At 38.8% G+C, this 13,454-nt stretch overlaps 1 protein-coding gene across 1 annotated transcript in view; it reads right to left on the minus strand.

Annotated features, from left to right (window-relative positions):
• LOC140843298 (THO complex subunit 2-like) overlaps nt 1-13,454 on the minus strand; it is a 105,869-nt gene that overhangs the window by 27,760 nt on the left and 64,655 nt on the right. The window contains 3 exon segments of the mRNA XM_073212279.1: nt 2,926-3,027; nt 3,119-3,249; nt 3,662-3,703. Coding sequence (XP_073068380.1) covers nt 2,926-3,027; nt 3,119-3,249; nt 3,662-3,703 — 275 coding nt within the window.

A 13,454-nucleotide genomic window follows, 5' to 3' on the forward strand; every position in this document is an offset into this window, starting at 1 on the left:
GTCTCAGTGACCCCAAAAGAGTAATAGCTAAAGCTGCACTCCTTGATACAGGAAATTCTCTGGTATTTATATTCAAAGTAAACAACTTTTGAAAAATAAATTTTACTCCTTTTCTTCCTGTTTTATTTTTCCTCTGTTCAGTATTCTTTTACTAACATTCTGGAAATTCATACCTATGAAGTACTTAGAATTCAAAACAATTATTATACAGCACCTTCAACTCTTCTGGTGAGATTATTACATAATAAATCTAGAAACTTAAAAAGCATACACGTGACAAGAAGCTTTCTAGATGGAAAATATAATGAAGCGAATAATCAATTCAGTTGATAGTTCAAGGAATGTGACCATTCTGGAAGTGGCAAACTTGATATACCTTAAGAAGTTTCTTATGACAATACTGACCCATCAATCAAAATTATTTCATCAAGTGCTTCTCTTTCCCATTCTCCATGGCCCAGTTTCTTTTTTGCCATGGTAAAGAGAGACCCATCAAGTTTTAAACTTTGGCGATACTCTCTGTTCTACCTTCAAACTTAATACCACCTGTCCTTACTTTTAACCCTACTATTTCAGGTGGCCTCACTACCTGAAAAAGCTAACCTTCGCTCTCCATACTTTTTTTTATCACATTCCTTTCTACCTCTACCACCCTGGGGGGGGTGGGGAACAAAAATAAAAGGAATACTTTCTTGATTATGTCCTCTCCTCAATCTATCATGGTGTCTGGTATATGGAACACAATCAATGAGAATTTATGGAATGAATTACTGGATTCCCTACAGCAAATTCATGTCTTAAAGAGTAATCAAAAACTTATAAAATTCTAGAAGTAATACATTAATACATTCTATTCTCAACATAAGGTTCAATCAATACTAAAATCACATTGTTCAAGCCTGGTGAAACAGTTACAGCTTAAAAATGCAACAAAAATTCAAGAGTATTAAAGAATTCTGCACATATTCTTCTATGATAAATATTTTAGTTAATTAATTAGTCAGTCCCTTCATTCATTCATATTAATGTCTTCTATGAGAAGCAAAGTGCTAAGCATTAGGGATACAAGGACGAATAATAGATCCTCTCTTAACTTCAGTCCAGCTGGGGAGACAGATTTAAAACCATTTAAAAATTATTATATTCTTAAATATAGCAAATTATAGAACAGTACTTACTGTGTGCTGTCAATACTATAAAAGGGGGAATAATATATTTGTATTCACTTTCACATAAATAAAAATTTCTGGAAGGATCAGTAAGAAAATAAACAGTGACTACTTTTTTTTCCTTGAGAGAACTAAGTGGACAGGCAATAGGCTGAGAGACATTTTACTGTCTACCTGTTTATACTTACTGAAAATCAAACCAATGTGAATGGATAAACTATTCAAACAATTAGAAGATTTAAAAAAAGAAAAGTAATCATAATATATCAAGGGGTATGATACCACTATATGCATTTGGGACAGTGGTGGCACAAATTAAGAATCAACTGTGCTTGGTGGTTTGTGCAAACAGAGGGGCTTCACAGAGGAGGTGCCACTGGAGGCCCACCCTCTGAGGATGAGGTCACCAAAATGGAGAAAGGAAACAGAGGTAAGGGAAAATCTGTACACAAGAAACAAAAAATATATGCAAATGAAAAGGAGATCAATAGCACATTTCAGGGAAACATAAGTGGGCCTCACTATAACTGGAGGCAGAACTGGTGGGAAATGAGGTTGGAAATAGGAAGGGACAGGTCATGGAGGTTCCTTTACAACACCATGCCACAAAGTCTGACATATAACCTGCAGGGTTTGAACAAAGAGAGTAATACAATGTGCTGTAATACTCCAAATAAAATTACTAAGTTAATGGCGAGGAATGAAAAAGACAAATTTAAGAGATTTAATATTATTAGATATATTACTAAGTAATCCATATAAAGCACTTAATTCAATGCCTGGCACATATAGTAATGGCTCCATAAATATTAGCTGCTGTTGTTAAGATAGAACCTCTATTTGAGAAATTCCTAAGATTGGAACTCTTTCAGAAGGATCAGTTCTAATATATCATCTCCTTTCATGCTCTCCCCATTTCCACAGGATCAGATGATTCACTCTTTTTTCTTTCCTCTAAGTCTATACATACTGTACAACAGCACCTATTAAACCAGACTATGACTGTGCATACATGTTTCCCCCACAGACTGTGACCAAAGACAATGCAATTGGGTAAAGATAGTATCACTGCATACTGTTACAGCATGCACTACTTTTAATGAGAATAGCCATACCACAAATGTGAAAGAAAAGACAATAAACAGCCTTGATGAAAACACTGGGAATACAGCAGTGTGTTTAGTATCTTAAACCAAAATAATCTGAAGTATATAATTTTTCGATTAAACTTCTCAGTTTACCAGGAAGTAGAATAAAATCACTAGTAAGTTTTTAATGACATGAAAAAAAAGCACACAGATGAAAAAAAATAGAAAACTTTCAAAAGTTGACTCCCTGTGGAAACAGTTCTACATAATTCCATTAGATCTTCCAAAAAAAGGAAATCACTATAACTTTAGCAGAGGAAATTTGTAGAACCTTGACTATCTTGTACCAACCACTAAATGTATTTTGTAAACTGAGCAATGGCCACAGTATGCTGTCCTTTAAAAAAACTCATCCTATGATGCATTAAAGAGGATTTTTATTAGATTTTATAACTACGCAAACATGACAACTACAAAATCTTGGTAATCAAAATACCACAAAAATTGATAGTCATTTTACCTGCAGTATCCATACAATCAGTTATACCATTAGCAAATACTCCTGGGCTCCCTCAGAATTAAGGCTCACACACAAACTGACTGAAAGGAAGTAAAATAGATTCAGATATACTTTAGATTAATATGAAGAAAAACAAATTAAGACTTACTTCATGATATATTTGGCTTTGTCTATTGTTTGAGCTTTAACTTTTACTAAAACTGGATGATTGTTATAAGTTTCATTCTTCCATTGGCCATACAGATGATATCTTAAAAAATGATGAGATGAAGAATTAGGAAAAGTTAAACACTTAGAGGTTAATGCACTAGAATAGTAGTTAAAATATATTTTGTATTTACCTATGCTGATATGGAAATGTTTTAAACATTCCCCATAGTTCCTCAGAAATACAAGCATTGCAGTCCATCAACGAAAGAGATGGAAGTAGTACCTGGTCAGTAATGCTAAGCAAACAGCTAAGGATAACTTCCTAAGAACAAGGGAGGAAAAATTATTTCAGTAACAGGTCCATATTAATCCACCCTCCCCAAATAAATTTATGTCAGCCTTGGAAAAACTGCCATATCTACTTTCCCACACTATCACTGTCCTTTTCACAGTGGTTCGTTATGTCTCTCCATCTAACAGAGCAAATGAGGTGAGGGGAGGAAAGGGGTAGGAAGAGAACAAGGGATTTTTATCCCTCTTCCTTTCTCAACATGGTAATCCTCAAGAACAGGAGGCCATCACTCTCAAAGATAACTGTATTATATGCCAAAAGCTATATTCAGTAAGAAATGTATAAAATGATTATTCACAAGGGACAAAAGCTGGCTCACAGGAAAATCTGCAGTATGTTGCACCCAGACAAACATCGACACATTGGATTTTTCTAGTCTTACCGTTTTCTCTTTATCTTCTTGTTGGCCCCCAGCAGACTGAAACTAAAAATTAAAAAAACTATATAAATAAAATGCAAAAAGGTTAAGATTATGCTGTCACAGTTTAGTTTCTAATTTGAAAAAATTAATTTGCACATGGTTGTGAATTATTTTCTTACTTTTTATACACATAGATTTTAAGTAGCCAGCACTACCAATGAACATTTTTAGACTCCATCTATATTTCTAATCCCCAAATAATTTGGGACATTCATGAATTTTAAATGTCAATTTTATAAGCCAATTATTTTCTCAACCTCATTATCACAAACGAAAGCATCCTAAAACCACAGCCAATATAATTTAGTTGGAATGCATTTTCCGATCTAGATGTTCTGGTTTTGCCTCTACAGAATAAAACCTAACACGAAGGCAACAATTAAAAAAAATTAAACCCTAAGAAATTTAAAGCTATGTTTTAATTCAACAATACTTAGCCATCACTGAGAAATAAGCCTAAAATATTAATAACACTGTTGACAAAAATACAAAACCACTGCCTAACTTGAACAGACTGAACCAAAAAGACCTGGTCATTATTATACCAGTGATTTGCATGACAGTCAGAAGTGCCTCGTCTGACAATGCTGACTGGTCATTCTGAATGAAGGAGTAACACTTGTGTATATAGGCAGGTGGGAGGTCAGAGGATTGTGCAAAGGCCAACAAGACTACTGAAGCACTGATACTCAAGAACAATTGATTTCAGGGAAGGATTGAGCAAAATACCAAATCAGGGAGGGGGAAAAGCTGATAATGCACCTAACAACCTTATCTCCTTAGCAGATAAGGGAATTTTGTGCATGCATGTTTTCATGCGTGAATAATGTAACAGGTGTCACTACCGGGAAGTCAAACCTCTGTGCAAGATCTTCACATAAACTAATTTAGAGACTGCTGTATTAACCTGATGGGAAAACACACTTAGTTTTTTCTAACTGGCAGGTTAAAAAGATATAGGCACTTTCACAGCAACAATTACTAAATCAACATATATCCTGCTCAGCAAATATCAGGTTATGAAGGAGTGACCTGGCAGAAAACAAACTAGGTTGTTGCTTTCTTCTGTTTGGTTGGGGGTGGGGAGGGTAGATAATTCTGACGGCATATGGAGTATATGTTGGGAGGCAGAAATAAGGGTAGGTCATAATTTGAAGAACTAGGTTTACAGTATATTATGTTGGATATAAAGGCAGTTAAGCTATTCCTTTCCTGGTATACAACAATGTGAAGAAACCTAATAAAGCTACACAGTTTTCTCCATAGAAATAAAACATTCTCTCAGTTAGTAAGCTGTCCTAATTCCCTACTAGATATTTATATGAGTTTCTAATGTCTATATGTCAATTATCGTTATTTCATCTGTAGGAAAATTTGAAAAAAAGAAATACAGAAAGTACAATAAAACCATTTAGAAGAGCAGCTAAGAAACATTTTTATCAAACATTAATCATAACAATGATGAAGAAAAAACATAAATCAAGAGGGGAGAACCAAGATGGTGGCATGAGTAGAGCAGCAGAAATCTTCCCCAAAACAACATACATTTTTGAAAATACAACAAATACAACTATTCCTAAAAGAGAGACCAGAAGACACAGGACAACAGCCAGACTACATCCAGACCTGCGAGAACCCAGCGCCTTGCGAAGGGGGTAAGATACAAGCAGCGGCCTGGCGGGACCCGAGCGCCCCTCATCCCAGCTCCCGGTGGGAGGAGAGGAGTCGGAGCAGGGAGGGAGAGGGAGCCCAGCACTGCTAAACACCCAGCCCCAGCCATCCGCACCAGAGCGCACAGACACACAGTGCGTGGTGTGCTGGATACTAGGGAAACAGGACAGTAAGATGTGTGAGTGGGTTCCCGCAGCTGGCGCACCCAGGACAAAGAAAAGCGAGTGCTTTTTGAAAGTCTTAAAGGGACAGGGACCCCCACAGCTGGACAGAAGCGTCCCGGGAAACTTAGCCCAGCAGCTGGGAATCCCAGGGAACTCTGGGTGCCCTAACCCCCTGGGAGGTAGCGCAGCTCGGAGGCCCCTCATGACGATAAACAGCTGCCCGCCCGTTCCCCCTTGGACGCAGCTCCGCCATATTGGAGAAGCAGCCTGAGTCTGGCCACGACCACAGCAACTGCAGAGCTCCACAGCAGCTTGGCAAGAATTAGATACCCTGGCTGCTCACAGCTACCCAGCACATGCCACTAGGGGTCGCTGTTCTCCCAGGAGAGGAAGGCCACAAACCAGCAAGAAGGGACTTTCTGTTAGCCAACACACGTGCCAACTCCCCACAAATACCTCTATCGCCGTGAAAAGGCAGAAGAATTTGATACAGACCAAGATCACAGAGGCAAATCCTGAGAAGCAGATAGACCTAACCAATCTCCCTGAAAAATAATTAAAAATAAAGCTCATAACCATGCTGATGGAGCTGCAGAGAAATATGCAAGAGGTAAGGGATGATGTCCAGAAGGAGACTACATAAATGAAAAAATCTCTGGAAGGATTTATTAGCAGAATGGATAAGATGCAAGAGGCCATTGATGGAACAGAAACCAGAGAACAGGAACGCATAGAAGCTGATGCAGAGAGAGATAAAAGGATCTCAAGGAATGAAACAATATTAAGAGAACTGTGTGACCAATCCAAAAGGAACAATACCCGCATTATAGGGGTACCAGAAGAAGAAGAGAGAGAAAAAGGGATAGAAGGTGTCTTTGAAGAAATAATAGCCCAAAAATGTGTTTTAAGAAGACCTCCAAGTATATTATGTTCAGCAAAATAAGCCAGGCAGAGAAAGACAAGTGCCAAGTGATTTCCCTCATTTGTGGAGTATAACAATGAAGCAAAAACTGAAGGAAACAAATAGCAGCAGACTCAGAGGCTCCAATAAGGGACTAGTGCGGTTACCAAAGGGAGGAGGGGTGTGGTGGAAGGCGGTGTGGGGAGGGGGGGAGAAGGGGATGGAGGGGCATTATGTTTAGTACCCATGGTGTGGGGGATCATGGGGAAAACAGTGTAGCACAGAGAAGGCAAATAGTGAATCTGTGGCATCTTACTACACTGACGGACAGTGACTACGTTGGGGTATGGGTGGGGGGCTTGATAATATGGGTAAATGTAGTAACCACATTGTTTTTTTATGTGAAACCTTCATAAGAGTGTGCATCAATAATACATTCATAACAATTTTTAAAAAAAGAAGACCTCCAGCCGATTCTGATACATGCTAAGGTTTGAGGATCAGCATACTATTAGAAAGCCCTATACTATTGTTGGAGTCCAGGGGTTGCATTTGAGGTTTTGGAGCAACGCAAAGAGCAAAGGTGGCAGTGGGAGTTGTCATGGAGGGTGCTCAAAGAGACCACTTTATTCTGCATAAAGCTGTACCTCTTATATGCTACAGTGCTAAGTCATGGTTACAGAAGTACTGAAGACGTGTATGCATGTGGCCTTCATGGCCAGGTGCCTGGCCTTCAGGGCCCTTATCTAGCTCCTTCACGGTTACAACATGCTGTGTTTTCAGGTTTCTCAAGGTCAGACATATCTGGCTCCATACAAGGCCAGATGTATTTGGGGTGAAGCAGCAGACAGCTGTCCTCAGAACACTAGAGAAAGTGGGGGGGCCTTCCCTACAACTATGCACCTCCAATTTAAGGAATACACACACAATCAGAGAGAGAAATGACTACAAATAACTTCAGGCTGGAAGACTATTCATTTAAATAATATCTGGTGTTAAATACATAAGCTACTTTTTAAAAACATACATAATTTGATATTGGATGGAAAACAGGGAGTAGGAAGGCAAAGTGGAAACTTCCCACAGGCCCACCAAGGAAGCACCTCCAGCAAACACAACTAACCCTGAAAATGACCTGAAGACTGCATGCAGATCAGGCCACCTACACCTGGTGAAGAGAAGACTACACAGAGAAGGGTAAAGTGGCAGGGCCAGGATTGGTCAGGACCGAAACCCTTCCCCCAGCCCACAAACAGGAGGAAGAGGGGACAAGCAAGCACTCAGGAGCTCTGCACACCTGGCCCCAGAGAACATGAGTCCACATTGCACTGGGTTTTGGTGATTAGTGGGGCTCACCACCAGGGAACATTGGAACACTCTGAGAGGCTGAGATTCCAGGCACTTGTGGAGGACAGGAATGCTCCCTCAGTCTTCCTGGGACCCAACACAGAGGCAGCAGTCTGAAAGATTAACCAGCAGTGGGAAGTGTACCAGACAGACAGAGGTCGGAGGGAGCTCTCTCTGGAGGAGAAAGGGCAGGTGGATGGATGATGCTTCCTCATTCCTCCTTCAGCCCAAATGATCTGGGAAACCAGCTCTAAAGGCTCTATCTCCTTCACTGGCAGCTCAGCCCCTATGTATTTCCCTGCACACCCACCTGCCTGCTTGGCCAGCCTGGCCTAGCAGCCATTAGACTTTGCTGCCTGGCAGGCAGAGGGAGGCCTCCCCAGCTTTCCTGGCCCTCTCTCAGCTCAATAGGTGAGGCACCTGTCAGAGCCAGCTCCAAACACTCCATCTCCCTTGCTGGCAGCTCAGCCCCATGTCACAATCTCCTGCACACCACCCCACTAACCCAACAGCAACCACCATTGCTGCCTGGCAAGCAGAGGGAAGCCTTCCCACAATGATCCAAGGAGAAGTGCCTCTTAGCACTCAAAGGGCCCACAGAGGCACCTATCAGCCTCTGCTGACAGAGATCAGCTACTGCCAGCAGATAGGCAGAAAGGTGGTCCCACCCACAGCCCACCAACAGCAACTGGGGGTCCACCACAAAGTTGAACAAGGCATGGGTGAGAGCAAAGAGTCTTGAGCTTCTGGGCACCACAGGACACCTTCTCCATAAAGCCATTACTTTCTAGACCAGGAAGCATAGCAGATCCATCTAATACAAAGGAAGAAACACAGAAACCCTGACAAAATGAGGAGGCAGAGGAATATGGTCCAAACAAAAGTACAGGATAAGACACCACAAAGAGGGCTAAATGAAATGGAGATTATCAATCTTCTTGAAGATGTCAAAGTAATTGTCATAAAGATGCTTGCTGATCTACAGAAAAGTACTGACACTCTCAGAGAAGACTTCAACAATTACAAGATTTGAAAAACAGCTACTCAGAGCTGAAGAATGCAATAACTGAAATGAAAAATATAATGGAAGGCATGAATAATAGACTGCTGGAAGTACAGGAGATGATCAATGAGATGGATATTAGAGAAGAGGAAAACAATGAAGCTGAGGACCAGAGAGAAAAAAACAATCTCTAAAAATGAGGAAATGCTAATATAGCTGTGTGACAACTCAAAACAAAACAATATTCACATAATAGGTGTCCCAGCAGGAGAGGTGAGAGACAAAGGAGTAGAAAGTCTCTTACAAGAAGTAACAGTGGAAAACATCCCCAATCCAGGATGAAATAGACACCCAGGTTCCTGGAAGCACATAGAGCCCCTAACAAAAGGAAACCCAGGAAAGCATTAAGATATGACAAAGATTAAAGATAAAGAGAGAATCTTAAAAGCAGCAAGAGAGAGGCAGACAGCTACCTATAAGGGAAACTCCACAGGCTATCAGCAGATTTTTCTGCAGAAACTTTACAGGCCAGAAGGGAGTAGCATGAACTATTTAATGTATTGTAAGGGAAGAACCTACAACCAAGAATCCTCTACCCAGCAAGGTTATCATTCAGAACTGAAGGAGAGATTAAAAGTTTCCCAGATAAACAAAAGGTAAAAGAATTCACACCCCTAACATGGCCTCATAGTATATGCTAAAGGGTCTTCTGTAGACAAATGTCCTTAAGCCCAAATATATTCATCAGTGAAAATAAACATACAGTAAATGCAGTAAACCAATTACTTACTAAGCAAGTATGAAGTTTTAGAAAAAGCAGTAAAATCAACTATATACAAAATCAGTCACAGGATACACAAAACATGTAAATTATGTCATCACATACATAAAGTATGGAGGAAGAAGAATAAAAAAGTAGTACTTTTAGATGTGTTAGACCATCAACTTACTATAGACTATTATACACTTAGGAAACTATGAATATTATAGTAACCACAAACCTAAAGCCCATAATACAAACACACAAAAGAAAGAAGAAACAAAAAGAGAAATCCAAGCATAACACTGAAGAAAACAATCAAAGAGAATGGTATAAGAGAGGAAGAAAGAAACAGAGAGGAACTACAAAAACAACCAGAAAACAATTAATAAAATGGCAATAAGTACATACCTATCAATAATTACCTTAAATGTAAATGGACTCAACATACCAATCAAAAGACAGACAGTGGCAGAATGGATAAAGAAACAAGACCCAACTATTCAATACTGACCAGAGACTCATTTTAGACCTAACAACATGCACAGACTGAAAAGAAATGGATGGAAAAAGATATTAGGTACAAATAAAAGGGAGAAAAAAGCAGGATTAACAGTACTTATATTAGACAAGACAGACTTCAAAACAAAGAAATAACAACAGACAAAAAAGAATATAACATAAAGATAAAGGCATCAGTACACAAAGAGGATATAACAATTGTAAATATCTATGCACCTAATAAAGGAGCACCTAAATATTGAAAACAAATACTAACAGAACTAAAGGGGTAAACAGGCAGAAATACAATCTCATTAGGGGATTTAACACCCCTTAAATCAATGGACAGATCATCCAGACAGAATAGGTAAGCAGAGGCACTGAATGACACATCAGATGGACTTAACAGATATACACAGAATGTTCCATTTAAAAGCATCAGGATACACATTTTTCTCAAGTGCTCATGGAACATTCTCCAGAATGCATCACATATTAGGACACAAAAAGAGACTCAATAAACTTAAAAAACTGAAACTGTATCAAACACCTCTTCAGATCACAATGCTATGAAACTAGAAATCAATTACAAGAACACCAACAAAACCCCACAAAGACATGGAGGCTAAACAACACACTTCTACTCATCAATGGAGCAATGAACAAATCAAAGAGGAAATCAAACAATACATGGAGACAAATGAAAACAGAAACACAACAGTTCAAAATATGTGGGATGGAACAAAAGCGGTTCTAAGAGGGAAGTAATTAACAATACCAGCCTACCTCAAAAAACAAGAAAATTCCAAGTAAACAGTCTAAACTCATAACAAAAGTAACTAGAAAAAGAACAAATGAAACCCAAAGTTAGTAGTAGGAGGGACATTATAAAGGTCAGAGCAGAAATAAGTAGAGTAAAACAATAGAAAGAAAAATCAATGAAACCAAGAGTTGATTCATTGAGAAAATAAACAATGCAGAAAGACACCCTAGCCAGACTTATCAAGATAAAAAGAGAAAACAAAAAAAATATCAGAAATGAAAAAGAAATTATAACTGACAACACAGAAATACAAATAATTATTAGAGGACTCTATGAAAAATTATATGACAATAAATTGTAAAACCTGAAAGAAATGGAAAAGTCCTAGAAAAGTATGACCTTCCAAGACTGACCCAGGATGAAACAGAAAATCTAAACAGACCAATAACCATTAAAAAAATAAACTAGTAATCAAAACATCCCCACCAAACAAAAGTCCAGGCTCAGATGACTTCACAGTTGAATTCTACCAAACATTTAAAGAAGAGCTCATACCCATCCTTCTTAAAGCATTGCAAAAGGTATAAGACAGAATACTTCCCAAGTCATTCTATGAGGCCAGCTTAACTCTAATACCAAAACCAAAGACACTACAAACAAAGAAAATTTTAGACCAATATCCTTGATGAACATAGATGCAAATATCCTGAATATTAGCAAATCAAATTCAAAAATACATCAAACATCATGCATCATGACCAAGTTGAGATTTATTGCAGGGATGCCACAATATTTGTAAATATTGTGATACTCCACATAAACAAAAGGAAAGATAAAAACTGTATGATCATCTCAATAGACGCTAAGAAAGCATTTAACAAAACAACATCCATTCATGACAAAAACTCTCAAAAAAATGGGTACAGAGGGAACATACCTCAACATAAAAAAGTCCATATACAACAAACCCACAGATAACATCGAACTCGATGAAGAAAAGCTCCTTTAAGATCAAGAACAAGACAAGGATGACAAAAACTCTCACCACTTTTATTCAACATAGTACTGGAAGTATTCACAATATAAGTACTCACAATGTAAGAGACATAGCAATCAGACAAGATAGATAAAAGGTATCCAAATTGTAAGGAAGAAGTAAAACTGTCACTGTTTGCAGATGACATGATAATATATATAAAACCATAAAGACTCCACCAAAAAACTATTAGAATAATTGGATTCAGCAGTGTTACATGATACAAAATCAGTACACAGAAATCTGTCACATTCCTATATACTAACAACGAACTAGCAGAAAGAGAAGTCAGGAAAACAACTCCGTTTACAATTGCATGAAAAAGAATAAAATATCTAAAAATAAAACTACTCAAGAAGGTGAAAGACATCTATACTCTGAAAATTACAAGATACTTATGAGAGAAATTAAAGAAGACACCAATAAATGGAAATCTATCCCATGTTCATGGGTAGAAAGAATTAATATTGTCAAAATGGCCATCCTGCCCAAAGCAATCTACACATACAATGCAATCCCTAAAAAACACCAGCAACAAACTAAAACCGTCTAAAGTTCATATGGAACCACAAAGAACTCCAAATAGCCAAAGCAATCCTGAGAAAAACAAAGCTGGGGGATTATGCTCTCTGACACCAAGCTATACTACAAAGTTACAGTAATCAAAAAAGTATCATACTGACACAAGAACAGACCCACAGATCAGTGGAACAGAATAAAAATCCCAGAAATAAACCCTTGCATATATGGCCAATTAATATATGATAAGGAACCATGAATATACACTAGGGAAATGACAGTCTCTTCAAGTAATTGGTGTTGTGAAAACTGGACAGCTACATGCAAGAGAATGAAACTGTGCAACTCCATTCACAAAAGTAAACTCAAAATGGATTGGAGACCTCAATGTAAGATATGAAATCATAAGGCTCTCAGAAGAAAACATAGGCAAAAGTCTCTTGAGCATTAGCATGAGCAATTCTTTTCTGGATACATTTCCTTGGGCAAGGAAAACAAAAGTAAAAATGAACAAGTGAGACTACATCAAACTAAAAAGCTTCTGTATGGCAAAGGACACCATCAGCAGAACAAAAAGGCATCCTACATCACGGGAAGATGGCGGCATGAGTCCCTCCTCCCCAAAACATATATATTTATAAAAATACAATAAATACAACTATTCCTAAAAGAGACACCAGTGGATGCAGTACAACAGCCAGGATTCATCTACATCTGCGAGAACTCCGCATCACACAAAGGGGGTAAGATACAAGCCGCCGCCAGGCGGGACCCAAACGCTCCCCCAACCCAAAACCTGGCAGGAAGAAAGGAGTCGGAACAGGGAGGGAGTGAAAGCCCAGGACTGCTAAACAACCAGCTCTAGAAATCTGCACCCGGAACACAGACACAAGGTGCACGGTGTGCTGGATATTAGAGAAGCGGAAAAGAAAAACCTGGGGGCAGGTCCCCGCAACCGGCGTCTCTGAGACAAAAGAAAAGCGAGTGCTTTGTGCAAGTCTTAAAGAGACAGGGACCCCATAGCTGGACGAGTTTGTTCCGGCAGCTGGGAATACTGGGGAAACATAGGAGCCCTAAACGGAGGCAGAG

The sequence above is a fragment of the Manis javanica genome, chromosome 1 (assembly GCF_040802235.1).
Source record: "Manis javanica isolate MJ-LG chromosome 1, MJ_LKY, whole genome shotgun sequence".
NCBI lineage: Eukaryota > Metazoa > Chordata > Mammalia > Pholidota > Manidae > Manis > Manis javanica.